General features: G+C 40.9%; 1 protein-coding gene across 1 annotated transcript in view; it reads right to left on the reverse strand.

Annotated features, from left to right (window-relative positions):
• The window catches only part of LOC104072253 (sodium channel protein type 5 subunit alpha-like), a 56,402-nt gene extending 39,815 nt beyond the window's left edge, over positions 1 to 16,587 (reverse strand). The window contains exons 1-3 of the mRNA XM_009582727.1: positions 16,573 to 16,587; positions 16,151 to 16,309; positions 9,127 to 9,247 (exon numbers count right to left, since the gene is read on the reverse strand). Coding sequence (XP_009581022.1) covers positions 9,127 to 9,247; positions 16,151 to 16,309; positions 16,573 to 16,587 — 295 coding nt within the window. The remainder of the gene's footprint in view (positions 1 to 9,126; positions 9,248 to 16,150; positions 16,310 to 16,572) is intronic.
• Between the last annotated feature and the right edge of the window lie 782 nt (positions 16,588 to 17,369).

The following is a 17,369-nucleotide window of genomic DNA, read 5'->3' on the forward strand; positions in this document are numbered from 1 at the left end:
ATGGAGCCTTTCCTCCCTTGTTTTTCTCACCAACCTCTTCTGCTCTGCCTTCCGTTTCCCCCTCTCATTCCTCTATTAAAAAAACATTCAAAAACACTTAAAACATGCCCCAGTGATTTCTCCCAATGGTTTTTATGGTACGGAATGTATTGGCAGTGAGTCACCAGTGCCCTAGGTCGATCACATTGTGTTAACTGAGCTCAGGCAGCACCCTGATCAGGACTAATGACTCTAGCAGGGTATTACCAATAGTTTCCACATCCTTTTGAATGGAGGAAGGATATTTTCTTGGTATTACAATACCGCTAGAATTACTCATTAAAAGTGGCAATCTGATGAAAGGGAGATGAGGGGAGGAGGTGTTACAGTGCAGATGGGACCAATGTGCTGAAGAGACCCAGACAGCAAAACCCAGAGCAGATTTTGATCTCTTGAACTCTCAGGAGCTTAAACAAGGCATTAGAACAACTTTGGAAATATATTTAGGCGGTTAAATCCCCTTTGATGTCAGCAGAAATTTAGATATCCAGTCCACAGCAGGTTCCCCACTGATGTTTCATGGCACTTTCTGACCTTAGGGACAAATACTGTGTGATAGTTAAATGCTGTGGTCGTAATGGGGACCACACAAGGATTTCTGGTAGGCAAAACCATGGCCATTTTCAGTTTCCTTAGCAACATTCATTTGTTATAGCAAAAGGATATTGTCATTGGTAATGGACAGATCCATCTCTCCCATTTTAAAAAACACCATGTGCATTGAACTTAAAATTCTGTGAGAGGACACCCCGGTAGCCAGGACTTGTCCTTTTCCAGGCTGGCCATTCAGCCTTATGTCAGATAATTTGACTCAAATTTCACAACATTTGCTGATGACAATGACCCTCAGAAACGACATTATTTTCAAAAAGCAGTGTTTTTACCCTACATATAATCCATGTGTTGTATAGAAAGAGACTTAGCTATGGAGCTTTATGAGTCCCATCATGAGAAAAAAAATCACAGGCCAGCTGCTTCCATAGCTGAAAGGTGGTCAAGGTCGCTAACATGTCTTGAAGCATAAAACATCTGCTCAGAAGTGACAAGAGAGGACATCTCACTATGGTGATGTAATGCAATGTTATTGCAAGTAGAAATAATATTTAGGCAAGGAAGCTGGGGAAGGAAAGAGGGTGAGTGCCAAGGTTACGCAGACAGCAGATGCTGCTAATTCAAGGTGGCATAACAGAGGCGCTTGAGCTGCATGTGATACGCGAGGAGATCAAGTGCAACTCCCAGGACGCCGGGATTCCCAGGCAGCTGGAAGTGGGGCTCTGCCGGCAGCAGGCTCTGCCAGGAGAAAGAAAGCTGCTAAGTCTGCTGTGGTCCTCGTGGCATTTTCTGTAAGTTTTTGTTAGCCCAGATCCCTGCTATGGAGCAGCAGAACTGTAGGATGTTTCATACATGACCCACTCCCAGATCTCCCCTTTCCCTCACATTTCTGAGATGTTTGGTAGGTGTAGGCTCTTGGATGTATGAGGTTTTGGTATGGGACTAACAGGACAGTAAACCATTTCTCCAAAGGTAATGAGACAGCCATGCAAGTAACTACCTGTCCTCTAAATGCCTCCGTCACACAGACCCACACCAGTTCCCAGTTTACCACTGTATTCTGGAATTCAGAGATATTCTGGGCTCAGTTGAAATACACTGATTTAATCAAACTATTTGAGAAGAACATAATGCTAGGAGAAGATAGAAGTGTAAGAACCAGCTCTCTGCCTCTTTGTAGGTCAGGTACCACTCCAAGTTTTATCCCTCTAAGCACTTCAATGCTGAACACCGAAGAATCATGTCAAGGGATAAAAGGATATCATGTTAGTCACTACTTTTTGCTAAAACCAATACAGTGCTCAGAGACGGTAACGTGTGTGATTTGGGTATATTTTAGGAAGTAGGTACACGGAACAGACTTCAGGTATGCCATACTGCATGGTACCGGGATCCCTGAGCTAAGACACTTATATGGCAGCTCTGCTTAGAGATGCCCCTGCGGTACAATCCCACCCGCATGGCACGACAGAGGGGGCTATTAGTTGCATCTCTTAGCAGTGCTGCCAGAGAACTCTTACACTACTTCTCACCCCACAACTTGTATGGTCATTACCAGCTTTCAGGTGTCTGGTCCACACTCTGTGCTGTTATGCAGGTGCACAGGCCACCTCATTGTCGGCTCAGATTTGGATCAAGAAGATCAAAGACTTGGGCTTAGATTCCTCATTCGTCACGAGAACAGCCTAATGAGCAGGTTGTTCACTATGTAAGTGTGGATTTCTCATGTGAAGCAGAAATCCCCCTTCAACTGGAGGTAACTATTGCTTCTAACAGAATAAAATTATAAACTTTCCATGAGCCTACCTTGTTCCCATAAACAATTTCATCTGGAAAAAATCAGCATTTTTCAGACTTAAAACATTTGTCCAGAAACTTTCCCCTCTTTTCTCCTCAGTTACTTCCTAGATGGATACTTCGCTTTTTAGTCTTTTAGATAAATGCCCAGGCCCAGCTAGTAACAGGTATGACATGCTCTGTCATGCTCTTACAGAGTAGAAATATTCTGCAAGTACCGTTGGAAAAGGTTAGGATCTTCCAGGAAGTGTTTTTCCCCACCGTAAGATAGTTGGATGAATCATTCCCTGGAGGAGTCTGCCTCTGTCTTTCCACTGCACAGGGAGCCTACATGATTACCTGAGCCCAGGCACAGCTAAAATTAGGGGATCACCTTCAAATTAAATACTAATGAGCAGGGCACCGTGAATTCCAAAATCACTTCTTTTGTGGCTGAAAATACTTACAAAATGGTAAAAACAGGCTATTGCTGATTCAGTCAGCTTCCATCTGATAATCTACAGGTACAGAGAGGTATTTTTAAAGACAGAAAGCCAGCTAGGACCACTAATCTTTTTTTTTTTAATGCTCTTTGATGGCTTTCATGCAATTCCGATCTAAAAAAAAAGTCCTAGTTACTGACAGTAATACCTTGAAAAATCCAAAATAGCTTCTCAGATGAGTCAGCCCAAAATCACAGCACTATTAAATCCCATGCTTTTGATTGGGCCCAGTTCAGAAATGTTTAGACCAGATTCTGATACAATTACTAATGTCAAGTAGCACTTCCTTGAATAATCATGCTGACTGCAATTCAGATGAAATGCTATTCTTAACTATTCATAAATCAAACAGAAAAAAAAACAAAACTGAAAGAAAAAAATAAAATTGACCACAAACAGGTTTTTTAATGAATTAGTGAAGTTCTATTTCTATTTCAAATTTTCTGATTTCCCTCACTGACTGTTATTTCATGCCTGTGCTTCTCTGAACTCTCTCGTAATGCTGGTAGCCTACTTTTCTGGTGACCTTGACCCAAGCTTAAATGCTGAATTAGAAGCTTCACATAACCCAACAAAAAAGTTTACCTGACCTTGGTCAGCATTCTAACAGTGGGGTTTTTTTCCATTTCTGTGAAATCAAAATATCAAAAACATTGCAGTGTGTCTAAGGCATGACCTGGTGAGGGTCTGAGCAACCATAACTCCAGCTGGCTTCTACAGCAAGGCAGGTGGTCAGCAGACCCCAGCTTCAGGTTTTGAAAGCTACTTTCTCCACACGAAAAAGACCATTCATTAACACCTTTTAGCACAGGAAGTGTCAAGGCAGGAATAAACCCTTTGGCATTTCTTATAACAGCATTACTCATACTGCCTTGTCTAATAGATTTGTGCTATCCCCCTGAAATCAATGCTAGTGGGAAACAGGTTGGGTAGAAGAAGCCAACCACCTTGTGATTGAGTCAGGACTTAGTTTTGCCACCCCAATTCATGTTGGGTTACATCTTTTTTGAGAGCAAACTGACTCATTTCTACCATGGCCTTCTGGGTAGTAGGTTACTGCTCAACAGAAACACAGAACAGCAGAAAAAGTCGCCCACAAAGGGTTGAGTTATTTGCTGGTAAATCAGTGAAGCTGTACTGAGCTGCATTAGTGGTCAACTTGTCCAAGGACAACATCTGTTTTCAATTCATATTTGAACATTACATACCATTTCTCTCAAAACAGAGACCTATTTACCAAGAAACCTTTCCAAATGCATCAGAATACCATGATATTATTTACTTTTTGTTTGTTTTTCATAACAAGGGAATTGTTCCCTTCAGTCACTGGGGTGTCTTATGGCACAATCACAAAAACTGTGCAGATTAAAACGTGTCCTAAGCCACAGTCTCCACTGCAGGTGTGACAGAGAAAGCTCTTACTTAAACATCTGCCACAATGATAAATATGTTACCAAAAAAAGAAAAAAAAAACAGGCAGGAGGAATTTAATATACAATGCATTTTGTGTAAATATTCCTTTGGTTCCACATTCACATTTTCTAGCCTGGTGCATTATAATCATGGAGCTGTTAGACCTGATTGCATTACCTTGGTGCATTGGGAAAAAAATTTCTTTGTAAGTGTGGGAGCTATACTGCAAAAACTTCCCCCTGCATGCATGACAGCCAAGCCTATTGATTTCAAGCTTATGAGTAAAGACTTTACAAATCCGCTGCTTGTTCACACCAATATATACATTTAAATTTACATAAAATTATTAGATATGTTTTGGATGGATTGGGCTGCTGATTCTCTTCAATAAAGAAGGAAGACCAATTAATTTCTTCTATATTCTGGTCCAGTAAGTCTGGTACCTTGTGTTCAAACTGCAGTAATTTTGTAGCTACTTTTACACAGGAGTTCCCAATTATTGGGACATTGATTTTTATTACAAAACAGTATTTTGCTTAGCTTTGAATGCTGGTTACAGCATTGGTTGGTTTGACACAAAGAAAATACAGCTTCCTCAGCATAAACTCAAGCAGGCAGGTATTCATCACATGGTTTTGAGAGATATATATCTGCCAAGGTGGGTTTCTAATGACCAGTCTGGCTAGCTGTGTACGCTCAAACAAGAAAGCAAGTCTGGTTGCACTGTCCCTTCATAAGCCCCCAGCTGTCTCCCCATGCGTGGAGGGAACACGATCTCTGCAGACCCTCCTTATTTAACCCGTTTCTCATCTTCTGGCCCCCCTAACCTACATGGCTGGGTTTTAAGCTCTAGGGCTAAAACAGATTTGCCATCATTGTCTCCAGCATTCGGGTACCTGAGACACACATGGAGATTTGAGTCTTTTCTCATGTACTACAACCGGGTGCTGCCAAGGTGTTTTTACTCTTCCAAGGGCTTTACAAGGATACATTTCTTGTTTATCTGCTGCTACTCTCCTCAAAACATATCCTCTTGCAGGTCACTACAAATAACGATGTGACGCCTTGAAGCAAAGGCAGTGGGCAGCCTGGTCCACCACCAATGTCAGCCCTGCTTTGAGAGAAGGCGTGGGTGAGTTGAAATCCAGAGGTCCAGTCCAACCCAAATTAATTTAATTCTGTACATGCGATAGGACTCTAAGAGTTTTATGACGTCTGAAAACTGTATACAACAAAATACTAGCACGCCCTTCCTGATGGAAAAAAACGCTGTATCTCAGATATTACGGCTAGAGGAAAAAGATACCTTAAAACTTGTTTTTGTTCCGTGAGTTTTTCCCTAGGATGACAGTTAACACGTTTTGTTGGGCTTGGTTTGGTTTTACTTAGCTTTTAAACATCATCTGGTGGCAATCCCCACAGCTCAGTTTAGATTTGTTTAGTTTAATGGTCTGTTTGAGCTCCTCTTCGCTTTTTTATTTCTAAACGACCTCTAACTGCGGTTGGGGAGAGCGTGACGCAGATCCCACCATTAATCAGAGTAACTTCACTGTAGCGCATGGCATTTCCAGCTGCGATAATTGCTCCTACATGGTCACATGAAAAACTGGTTGCGGGCGTCCTCGGTGTCACGAGTTGCGATCAACCGCGCGTTGAGCAAGGTAGCTCATTCTCGCACGACCATCTGATGATACTCCTTTGAAACCTTTGCCAGCGGGCTGTGTCCGGGGAATTACGCTTGAGGACTTGGTGAAAACTTTCTCCTATTAGGGTCTGGGAGAGAGGAGCATGCTGGGGCCAGGGGCTCTCTTTGGACGACCTTCTGTGAGACACAGAAGAGAATGTCCAAACAGATAGCAATTTTTGATGCAGAGAACACATACCAACAGAGGTAACAGGACTGGAGTGTTGCAAGGCATCTGGAGGAAAAAATACCCAAATAGCTGGCGTTGCCTAGATGTTGCTTTCCCATCAACTGGCAACAAGAATGATCTCTCTCCATTTCTATCAGGTTTTTCCCAGCAATATTTGCTAGCTGCCAGAGCTGTGACCCTACCTTGGCTTCACATGTCCTGACCCAAGAATATTCCCCATTGACCCTAATCAAAGCTATTTTGAGGTGATAACGAATTAACAAGTCTCCCCAAGAAAAACGACCTATGGCTAATCTGGGTCACCGAACTCCGGGAAAACTGTGACCTCAGCAAACTTTCAGCAACTATTTCAAGAACATGCATTATCTTCATTGCCTTTGTTATCTGAAAAAGGGGGCTGAATCTGGAACATATTTGTTCAGGACACAACCTATGCTGGATGTATTTAGAAATGTCATAGTTTGAATTTAGATAGCTGGTGAGCTAACAAAGTAAGAACTTAACCCTTCCCCCTGCTCTTCCTCTTCATCTCACCTAACCTCCTTCTTTCACAAGTATTAGCTGGTCATTCTCCCAAATATACCCAATATTGTTGTATCTCTTTATTACAAGCCAGTAAAGGCAACACCAGATAAATTTGCCCGGTGCTTGCCCTTCAATAATTCCATTTCAGTACTTTATAACTTTGTCATATCTTCGCTAACTAGACTGTTGTTTGTTTGTTTGCTTGTTTTTTAACTAGACTGAAATGATAACTGCATGAGGTTTAATTGCAATGGTAAGTTCGGGTAAAAATAGGAAGGTATTTAATAGAAGATGATAATAGGGAAACACTTTTGTTTCCCTGCAAAAATAAAAACAAATTTTAATGTCATTGCAGTAAGAATCAGTTGGACTTTCAGTTTATGGCACTTTGACTTGAAATTTGATGAGGGGACATTCACGTGTCAAGTTTATGCATTTTTGCCAAATCCATGAGGAATGTGATCACGTTTAGCCTACCCAGTAGCCTCTGAAAACTCTGCATGGGTATGCGCTGCATAGGAAAGCAGAGCAGATGAGATGGGGGGGACGTCGCCTGCAACTGCATCCCCAGTGCCCCCGGACACCCGGCACTGGGCCAAGGGCTGGGAGCAGGCTCTCCTTGAATTCCCATTCAGAGCTCAAGGCTCAGCTGGCCATCCCCTGGGAGAAGAGAAAAACACCCTGACTTTAACAGGGACTGGTGAGGAACTAGGAGAGATGAGGAATAAAAGGCAAAAGGCAGGAGCAGGGATGCTCCCAGGGGAAGGGAGCAGGAGCCAGCAGGATGGATGTAACCCAGGGCAAGCTTGGGGTTCAGCCCACAACGCCTTCATTTCTACATTTCTCTGCTGTTAGGATGATGAGTGGGCTTCAAAACTGGCTTAATGTTTCCAATGACCCATCTAGAAGAGCACCGCTTGCCACTGCTACCCCGCGCCCCATTGACAGCAGCGAAGATCTGGCAAACTGGGTTGGTACTGACGTGGTCCTGTATGATGGGAGTTTTGGGCAGTTCTGGTTATTTTAAGACAGAGCAAATTACAGAGTGCTACTGCTCTGGGAATGAATCAGGGCTGTGCACTGAATGAAGTGATGGGTTGTGTGATGTCCATTTAAGCTCTTTTAAAAACTAGAAGGCAATCATGGCCAACCACAGTTTCAGAATTTGTAAACTGGCATCTGACTAGCACTGGTCTTGTAGCACTGGCTTGTTTAGGCAATTATAATATAATTTCTCACTTTTCAGTGCACAACATAGATTGCTGCTCACTAGCTTCATTAGAAATACATTGTGAAAGAATGAAAACACTAGATCTAATTTCTAAATGTTATTGTATGGGCCAGAATAGTTACAGCATAGTACCATGCTTTCTTCCGTCAACTGCATTAATTTTTGGCTACTGCTTTTAAGCAGAGCTGCCAAAAAAATGTTTAGATCCTAAGGACATTTGTAAGCCCTGCAGGGCTCCGTTACCTCATTCAATCATCTTTCTCACACATATAGAGATGCACATTTTTGCTGACTTCAGGGGCATTCATATACCCAGCAAATCATCTCTGTCTGATCCCATCTGAGCAGCTCTGTTTTTATTTGTAATAATCCTTGAATTTTCAAGGGAATATACTAACATTTAGCTAACCCCATTTTTCCTAACCCAGATTTAAAGAAAAATGCGGAATCTGACAGAGATAATATTTGGAATAGAACTCACTCTGAGAAGAAATTATTTAGGATGTTATTTACCTTATAGATTTACTTTAAAATTGATCTTCTGATATAGCTGCATTTTAAACCTGTGTTTTGGAGCAGGCTGGTGTTAATAAATTAATAAAATGCTGGCTTATTCGGGTATTAAAAGCAGTTACGTAAATGTGAATTGTTGTTATCTAAAATAATTAAGTAAAATACCTTCCACATAGCACATCCCTGATCAGATGAAAGTTACTGGACATGCTAATCTTAACACCCTTTAAAATAAATGGAAGAGAGTCCCTGGGACTCATGAACTCTCCAGACAGTTTCTGTTAACTGCCTATATATAGTTAAGCAACAGAAACATCCTGATCTGGTTAGTTCACCAGCAAATTTGATCATGCACACATATTGGAAGGCAAAAATCTTCATTGGCCAAGTTAGAAAAATGAACATATTAAAAAAACCCTCTATGGCACGAATCATGATGAAAAAAGCCTAGCACGTTAGAAGCTGCACAGCCATTTAGAGCATGCTTTTGGCTTATCTCACCTTGGAAATCCAAAGACTAATGTTGACAAGTGATTCCAAGTGTGTGTTTGGAGCGTTACAGTAGTTAAGAAATGAAGTGCATCCAGTGAAATACTACTGCAAGCAGCCAGAGCAACGCGGTGTGAAGGTGGAGAGATGTTCACTGAGAGAAGAGGAGGTTTCTCGCCTCAGCATTGCAGTGAAATATGAAGGCCCTTACCTTCGGGGAAGCAATCTTCAGGCTCCATCAGCTCCTCAGCAAACTCAGGGATCTGCTCCAGCAGTTCTGCAGGATTTGTCAAATCCACTGTGCTGCCTTCAGAAAGACTGATTTCATCAAGCTTGTTGTCAACAAGAGCAAAGATGAGGAAAACAAATTGATCAATCGCCCCGAAGGAAGTAGCTGAGTTTTTATTCCACTAACCAATATCCCAGCTAAAGCCACCACGACAGAGACATTGCCATGCACTTCACACGGTGCCCGCTCCTCGAGTGACAGCTCTGCCTACGCTGTGGTGAGCTAAGAGTTGACCCATCAACAAGAACAACAACAAAAAGTTAACATGTAAAATTTACTTTTCAAAATAAAAGAGAAGCAAACAGTAGAAAGATAGTGAACAGCCATTGAATATTAATGGTGGGTGGAAGCTTGGAATGACTGAACCACTCACGATTTTAAGGCTTTTATGTCCTGAAGACTCATACCTTCAGATGGGGGGGACCAGAAGTGGGACCTAGCTCCTGAAATGCTGAAGGATGAATTTGATGACTTGTCTCTGGGGCCTCATTCCTGAGGCTTCTCACCCACAACTGATGGGTGAAAACTGCACCTTGTCAGTCGGGACCATGCTCTGCTCCCTGCTGCCACAGCTTCTCCTCCGAGATGAGCAGAAGTCCCTCTGTCACCAAGGTCCGGTCACACGATGCCACAGGCACGCACGTGTGAGAGGGCTCTTCCACCTGCCTCATCCCAGGGCTAACTTGTTCCCACCACGTGATGTGGCCCCTTGCCTTTTGGCCACACACTTCTGATCTCAAGGTGACATAGGAGGGGGGACACATGGCTTTTGAAAACCTTTCAGAGGCTCTATCGCTTGCCTGAAATATTTGACACCACCATCTTAGGGGCGTTGTTTAAATTCAGTGTTTCTCAAATCCTCCACTGCAAAATGGGGACAAAAATATTCCTGAATACTCCCTGAAGCATTGGTTGTCTTATGTCTTTAGAGCAGGAACTCTCAAGCAGATCTGGGTAAACATTTCTGGGGAATATATTATTTTAAAAAAATGTTTTAGAGGCTATGCAATAAATTGGGTTAAATACAGCAAGGAACTTGATAAAAATCTTATGTTGTAGTTGGAATTTTGGCTGAACTTGCTATTAAAAGAGATATGTTACATAATTAAATATATCACCCAAATACAAAATTGAAATTTCATTTCAGGTCAAAACTTTCTTTTAACAGAATCAAAACATTTTCTTAGAAGAAAACAGGATTTTTTTTCCATAATTTATTTCACTAGTCAAAATAAAACATTTCTATTTTGTGTTAATCCAAAATGATATTTTACTTGATTATTCAGCTTGGCTACTAAAGTGAAAGATCTAATATTTGCCCAGCCCTGCTCACAGTTTGTTTCTGACTGTATTAGAGCACTATCCGGCACAAGTGGGCAACACCAAAGCTGGTATCTTCTATGGGTCATATCAATGCAAAACAGCTATAAGCAGGAGACAGGAGAGGTGGGTTTTTTGTTAACTGTCTTATTCTGTTCTCTGAGTACCTACTGAATTTTTTTTTGCTTTATCTTGCAATACTATTGTGTCCATTTAAAAACATGAGGACAATAATACTTACCCATGCTTTTAAACAACCTGTGAGATAGTTATATGAGAGATGGCACGTACACATAAAATATTATTTTCATGAGGATGATGGTGATGGAGTTAGTTAGAGAATAGGTACAGCTTTATCTATTTATTATTAATGTGAAAATGGGCCCTCTGTTTTCCAGTATACATAGTCAATGCAAAATTTATAGCTGAATTCAGAGAAATGCTGAACCTGGGGTAAAATGGGCAAGACTGATCATTCCAGCAATGCTTGCAAGCGGGGATGGAAGCTACTTGTTTGCAATTAGCTACAGCATCCAGAAGGTCATAGTCTTGGCTAGGGTTTTTAATGCTCTACTCAAAAGGACTGCAAACAATTGAGAAGAGACCTTTTAAAAGGAGAGTCAGAACAGAAAGCGCAGGTCAAAGACATGGATAAAGCTTCTAAAAAATCCATATTCAGAATGCAGCTGTCGTACAGAGCCCATTTTCTACAGACTACCAACGGTATATGATGGTGGAAAAAATGTCATATCAAGTTTTAGCACAGTCAGAACTTTCTGATACTGTTCATTAGGGAATGCATTTAGTCATTATCTGTTCTGTTACGAAGACGTGAAAACACAGATCACTGAAATAGTCCTAAATCATATACAGCTGTAGGATGTAGAAAATAGGGGTTCCAATGAGAAGAGAAGCCCTGTTGGATGTAATTCTTACCAATAGGCAGAAATCAAAGAAAACTGTGAGAACAAGGTCAGCTCAATAGCATTGTCAACGAGAGAGCTGTATTTAGCAGAGACAGGTTAGGCAATTCACAGAACACAATAAGGTGCAGTTATAACAGACTACAAGGAAAACATCTTAAAGAATCAAGAACTCTCGAGAGTTATTTACCAGGAGAAATTTTCAGAAAATATTAGAATCCATCAGCGTCAAAGGGAGATGGGGAACATGCAAGACAAAACAGACAGGATTTCTTCTGAAAAGCCTTCAAAGAAGAAGAGGCAGCGAACATGGATTCAGAAGACACTAGACAAAGGTTTGAGGGTCGGAACTGGGACTAGAAAAAGAAGGAACCATACGTATGAGAGAGGAGGGAAAGATTAGGAAAGCTTGTAGAAAAAGAAGCAAAAGTTACTCTTTGCCAGAAAGGTTAAAGGGATTAAGAAGGTTTTCATGAACTCAGTAATGGAAAGAAAAGAGCTAGACACATAATAACAATTGATGAAGGAGATGTAACTAATTAAAATTAAGTTGCCTAAGAAAAACTCTTTTTAAAAGAACCCAGCAAGGGGATCAATAAAAAGAGGAGGGAAAGCCTGTTAGAATTAATAGAAAAGTAAGTAGAGAAATATCTAGAAAACCTGAAACATAAGCAAATCAGCAGATCCAAACAAGGCACATTGTAGAGCATAAAGGGATCGGATACACCAAGTTAACATCATTAGCAATCAATAGTGAATGCTCATGGAAAACTGGAAACAACTCAGGAGAGCAGCAATAAGTAAACACAATACTGAGCTTAAAGAAGAGGAAAAGGGGATAATCATGGGAACCACAGATCACTAAACTCTCGCTGTAGCTCGTGATTAAAGTAAATTAAATAAAGACTCAGAGGAGGAAAGGAGAGCGTGTTCTCTGAGTGAAATGTCATAGAGATGTAAAGGCAGTGAGGTGGTTTTCCTGTCTGCTAAGGGTACTGTGCACAAACGGGGTGCAAAGAGGCCAAAAGATGGCAAAAAGGACAAATACAGAATGTCCTCTTTCTTTCTTGGAATAAGTGAGTGGAGGAGGTGTCCTAGGCAGAGACAACTGGATCCGTCAGAAGCCCCTTTGGGAGACCTCCCACTAGTGCATAAATTCGTGGTGCAAAGGGTAGCTTTTAATGTGTTTCTGGGTGGAGTGGCTGTTTTGAGTACCCAGACAGGGCTTCCACACCCATCTCTTGTGTCTGTAATAGTGGCAAATTGATCCGAATGGGTTTGTCAAAAAGCCTTTAGCAGCGAGATGCTGAAATCTCATTGAAAGTTGATGTTTGCTCAAGGCTTAACTCTCTTATCTCCCTTCCTCTCTCCCTCACCTCTGAAGATCACAGCCTTAATCTACCAAATTGACATATGATATATAAACTTTAAGAAAATATCTGGATGTCTGTTATAGAAAAGTCTACTTTCAAAATAAATGGTAATTGGCTTGGATTCACCCATTACTGTGTGGAGAAAAGCCATCCTAAGGACACAAATATAACATAAACTTTGTCTTCAGAGGAGATCTGTAGGGATTAGAGTCAGCATTATCTTCACTAAAGATATAGAAGAGGTACTGACCGATATAATCCTCATGTTAGCTGATAACATTAAATTGGAGAGAGCATTGAAACCGAGCAAGCAGAAAGGAAAAGAGAAGTGAAACATGAACAGAATATAGCAAAATGAGACTTGACTCAAAACAGTACAAATAAGAGAGCTCAGGGAAAATTTCAATGGAAATCCTGGAAACCTGTAACCCCAAGTCACCTGGAGTAATATTAAAAAATTAGATGTGATTTTGCAGTGGGATATAACAATGCAGAAAACCTGCATGAAAGCATCATGTCTAGATAATGAGACACTATTTTCTCTCTTTATGGTTCTGTGGAAGTTGTATTTGGAATATTGTGCTTACTTCTTGGCAAAACAACTCCAAAAAGGAACAATTTAGGGAGTTGCAAAGAGAGAGGTAAAAAAAGTCAGATAAAGGGCACAGTGATAGTCATTTACAAGAAATAATGAAATGACAGAACAATGGCTTGTGACTTTAGGGGGTAAGCCAAAGACAAAAGGAAGCAAACAACAGTTTACTAAATTAAGTGATATTAATTCATAAAAAGAGAATGATGGATAAAATTGGTAAAAGAGAGTAATGAAATGGTACTTTGAAAGGGAAAAAATAATTAAAAAAAAAAGGGCTGGTTATTAAGGCAATATACTCAGCTGTGAGATTTCTAAGCAAGTGAATTGTTTCCTTTGGCAAATGAAGAAATCCAAGTTGCCTGATACATTTAAAGGTAGATTCCACAAAGCTGTACAAAATATTTTATGGGACAGTGTTTTGGCAGAGAAATCAACCAGTTTGTTCTCTGAGATCTTACCCACCTGTGACATCAATGATTTTATTTCTATGGTGTCTTTCTGATGATTTATATAGGATGAATTTTTAATCATATAATGTATCCTTTAGTGACATCAACAGTGTTTTATTCAGAACACATTCAATGCTTCCTGTTATTGACTGAATCACTCAAAGCCCTGCCTCTTGGGCATACCAAATCTGTTAAGTTACTTCCTCGCAGTTGCTGGCTTTATTTGGCTAGTCGCAAGTTCTTGGGACATTCATCAGAAAGATGATTAGCATGTCCTTGTGTGCCGGCACAAAGATTACTTCTGAATAGGAGGACTGTAAGTATGTTATGTCCACGCAAGATCTGGCCTTCAAAAATAGCATCCTTTGGGCTTTGCTCTTTCATGTTGGTATTCATAGCCTCATGTGAACTTCCGTTTGATTTCAAGTCATCCCTGGATTATTGCCATATTCCTCCACCTCTTTCTAAGCAGCTGCAAATAGAATCAATTATACTCTACTATAGAAAGGTGACATTTGTGTCCCAGGACCCTTTGAAGGTTGAGGGAGGAAATGGGGATTATTTCTTTATCACGATGTTGCTGAATATATCAGGGCTAGAATGTTCCTCTTTTATCATGACATTTTGTTACAGCACTAAGAAAGGACATAGTTTTCCAGCCTCTGTGTTAAGATCACAGGGTTTATTTATCTCAAAAAGACATGTAAACATGAAGGATACCTCATCCCCTGAGAAAAAAAAATTCCTGAAACAGTCTTCTAATTCCTCCTAGTTATAATGTTTCATCTCATTATTTTAAAGTTTTGGGTTTCTTTGGTAAATATATATACATTTTTTCCTGAGACTGAAGTATCAAATATTCGAGTCTCCTTCCTCTAAAGTTCAGGACCTTTTCTTTCTGCAGATGAAGTTCAATATGCCAAGAAGTATTCTGGCAAGGAGGATTGCTCCTTACAGAAATGCTTCATGGCTAGAGGACTTCTGGTTACTGTGAGTGGAATTTATTTCACCTAAGTGTACAACTCATCTGGTTACCCTGGGCTCCCTTTATAGTCAATGGAGAGAAAGAAGCACTTTTAGAAGGTGATTCATCTGACCTAGTTTAAATGTTGATTTCAGTCAGAGATGAGACACATTTACCTAACTACATTGGCTCCAGATCCTCATTGACTACAAAGGGGCTTCAGATGACAAGTTCAGATGCAGATATCTACATTTAGTTCAGTAAATTCCACCCCATATACAATATGAATCAGCAGGTCTGGAGAAGATGAGCTCTGGCTCTGATGGCTCTGTTTCCTGTTGTCCTGTCAAGATTCCTCCATGGGATTGCTCCTGCTGGGCACATTTGCCAGCAGTTTTACAGTAGAATTGGGAGAGGTGTGATGCATGTTGATACTACGTCATCCTTTCCCTTTCATTAATTCAGTCCCCACAAATCACCACTGGTTCCTATCTCAAGGAGCTATGGAGTTCCCCAAACTCCCAGGACATCACCCAAAACCACCAGTTCCTGATTTCAAAGAGAGGAATCCATCACTCTCTGGTAATAAAGGTAATGTTATGTCAATAAAATGCTAAATCTAATGGGAAAAACCCCCAACAACTCAGCAAGTAGGATAGGGGGAATTTAAAGCCTGGAGTCACTCAGTGTACGGTACAAGGACGTGTATTTTTGGTATTCATGTTTTAAAGACAACATAATCCTACAAATTGAAAATAAAGGTCAATGGGTACACATTGAAAAGCAATGAGTGAGCTACACTTGGACGAACATCAGCTGAATGATACCAAGGCTTACTATTTAGTTAGCATCTGCATGTCAACTACTTAAATTGTTGCAGCTTTCTTGGGTCTATGTGCTAACAGGAAAAGAAATGGTAATCTGTGACAGATAGCAGATGGCCTCCAGTGAACTCAAGGTACAGATCTGCCAAGTCAGCAGATGCCATCCTTAGAGCTACTTTTCAGTGGGAGAACACACACATACTTGCTCCTAAAATAAGATGGTAACATTATAGATGATTTTGTGTTTTTTCAAAGCCTCTTGGAATCCCATCTTAATTTATAATGCACATTTTCCAAGCTTTCCAATTATTTTATGACAACAAAATCCTCTCTCTTCTTTACAAAGACTGTGATACCTACTACGTACTATTGCTTTCCTGCCACTTGACAAACATGTATTTTTACAAGCCATAAACCCCATATAAATCGGTGACATGCACTATGGAGCTGGTGCAACGGGTTGCATGCAGTATCAGGTAGGAAATTTGTTTCTGTTACCTCTTTTTGCCCTACTGGAGGTGGTGGTTCAGCCTTCAGCTGCTTATCCATGTGCAACTCACTTAACTCTTCACAAATCTCAGAGTTCTGACTCCGGACGCCTGGGCTTTGGCATCGCTGCCCCCTCAGCTGCAGCTGTTTTTCCTGCTGGAAATAATCCTAGATGGGTTTATTTTCTTTTTCTTTGATAGCATGCTTATTTCTTAAGGAGAACTCCCCAGCTAGAAGAGAAAATAGCCTGGACTATACTTGTCAGGGGATGACATCTTAAGGAAAAATGGCAAGGAACAAGATAACACAAGCTTATGCTGTAACTTTTGAGCTTTAGCAACTGGATATGTCAAGGTATCTGGCTGTAGAAAGTGGAAATACAAATAAGCCAACTTTTTTTGAGCTATTGTTGCTGGGGCAGGAGGAAATACCCTTGCAATCTCCATTTCGAGTCCGGTTTTGAGACATAAGTTTCCTCCAGTGACCCAAGGTGCACAGAAGGTGCTTGTAGTTCAGTTGAATAACTGGGTGTACGCTGAAGTCGCGGCGATACTCAGTGTTACAGCTGGAGAAAGAAACGAGTGCAATACCCAACGCTGTGCTACGAGTCTCCTTGAAACAGTGTGGAAAAAAACACACCCAGAGGCGACAAGATACACGTTGAAGGGGAAGTTCACAGGAAGAGATAAAAGGTCTCTAAAAGCAGATGTGGAAAAACTGCAGGTAAACATGTAAACGTATGCGGCTTCTATTCAGCAAAACACTTAAGACTACTTTGCACCCACTGATGCCAACGGGACTTAATCACAGGTTGAAAGGAGAGCACATCCTTAAGTACTTCACTAAAAAGGCATAGCTTCTGGAATCAGAGCAATATTTTTTTTTCTGCAAACAGGTCTGACTAGACCCAGTGCTTGCTAGTACAAGTGGTGCCATTAAATTCAGCCACTTCTTCCTGGGGTGATGATTATTGCTGTTGAGCTCTCTAGAAATACTCCCAGGACTAATGGCAGAGAAGAGTACGTTTGCAGGGTTGGTCCCTACATCTGGAGGCCCAGGTTCTCTGCTGGTGTAAATCAGTATGGCTTTATTGATCCATCTAAGACAGGGATTTCTCTGAAAACTCCATAGCTCATCACAGCACTACAATCATTCATGCCATTACTAACGCTGCTACTAAAATATTAATAAAACTCTACGTTGTGGTTTAACCCCAGCTGGCGACTGA

The sequence above is a fragment of the Fulmarus glacialis genome, unplaced genomic scaffold, assembly GCF_000690835.1.
Source record: "Fulmarus glacialis isolate BGI_N327 unplaced genomic scaffold, ASM69083v1 scaffold5888, whole genome shotgun sequence".
Classification (NCBI taxonomy): Eukaryota; Metazoa; Chordata; class Aves; order Procellariiformes; family Procellariidae; genus Fulmarus; species Fulmarus glacialis.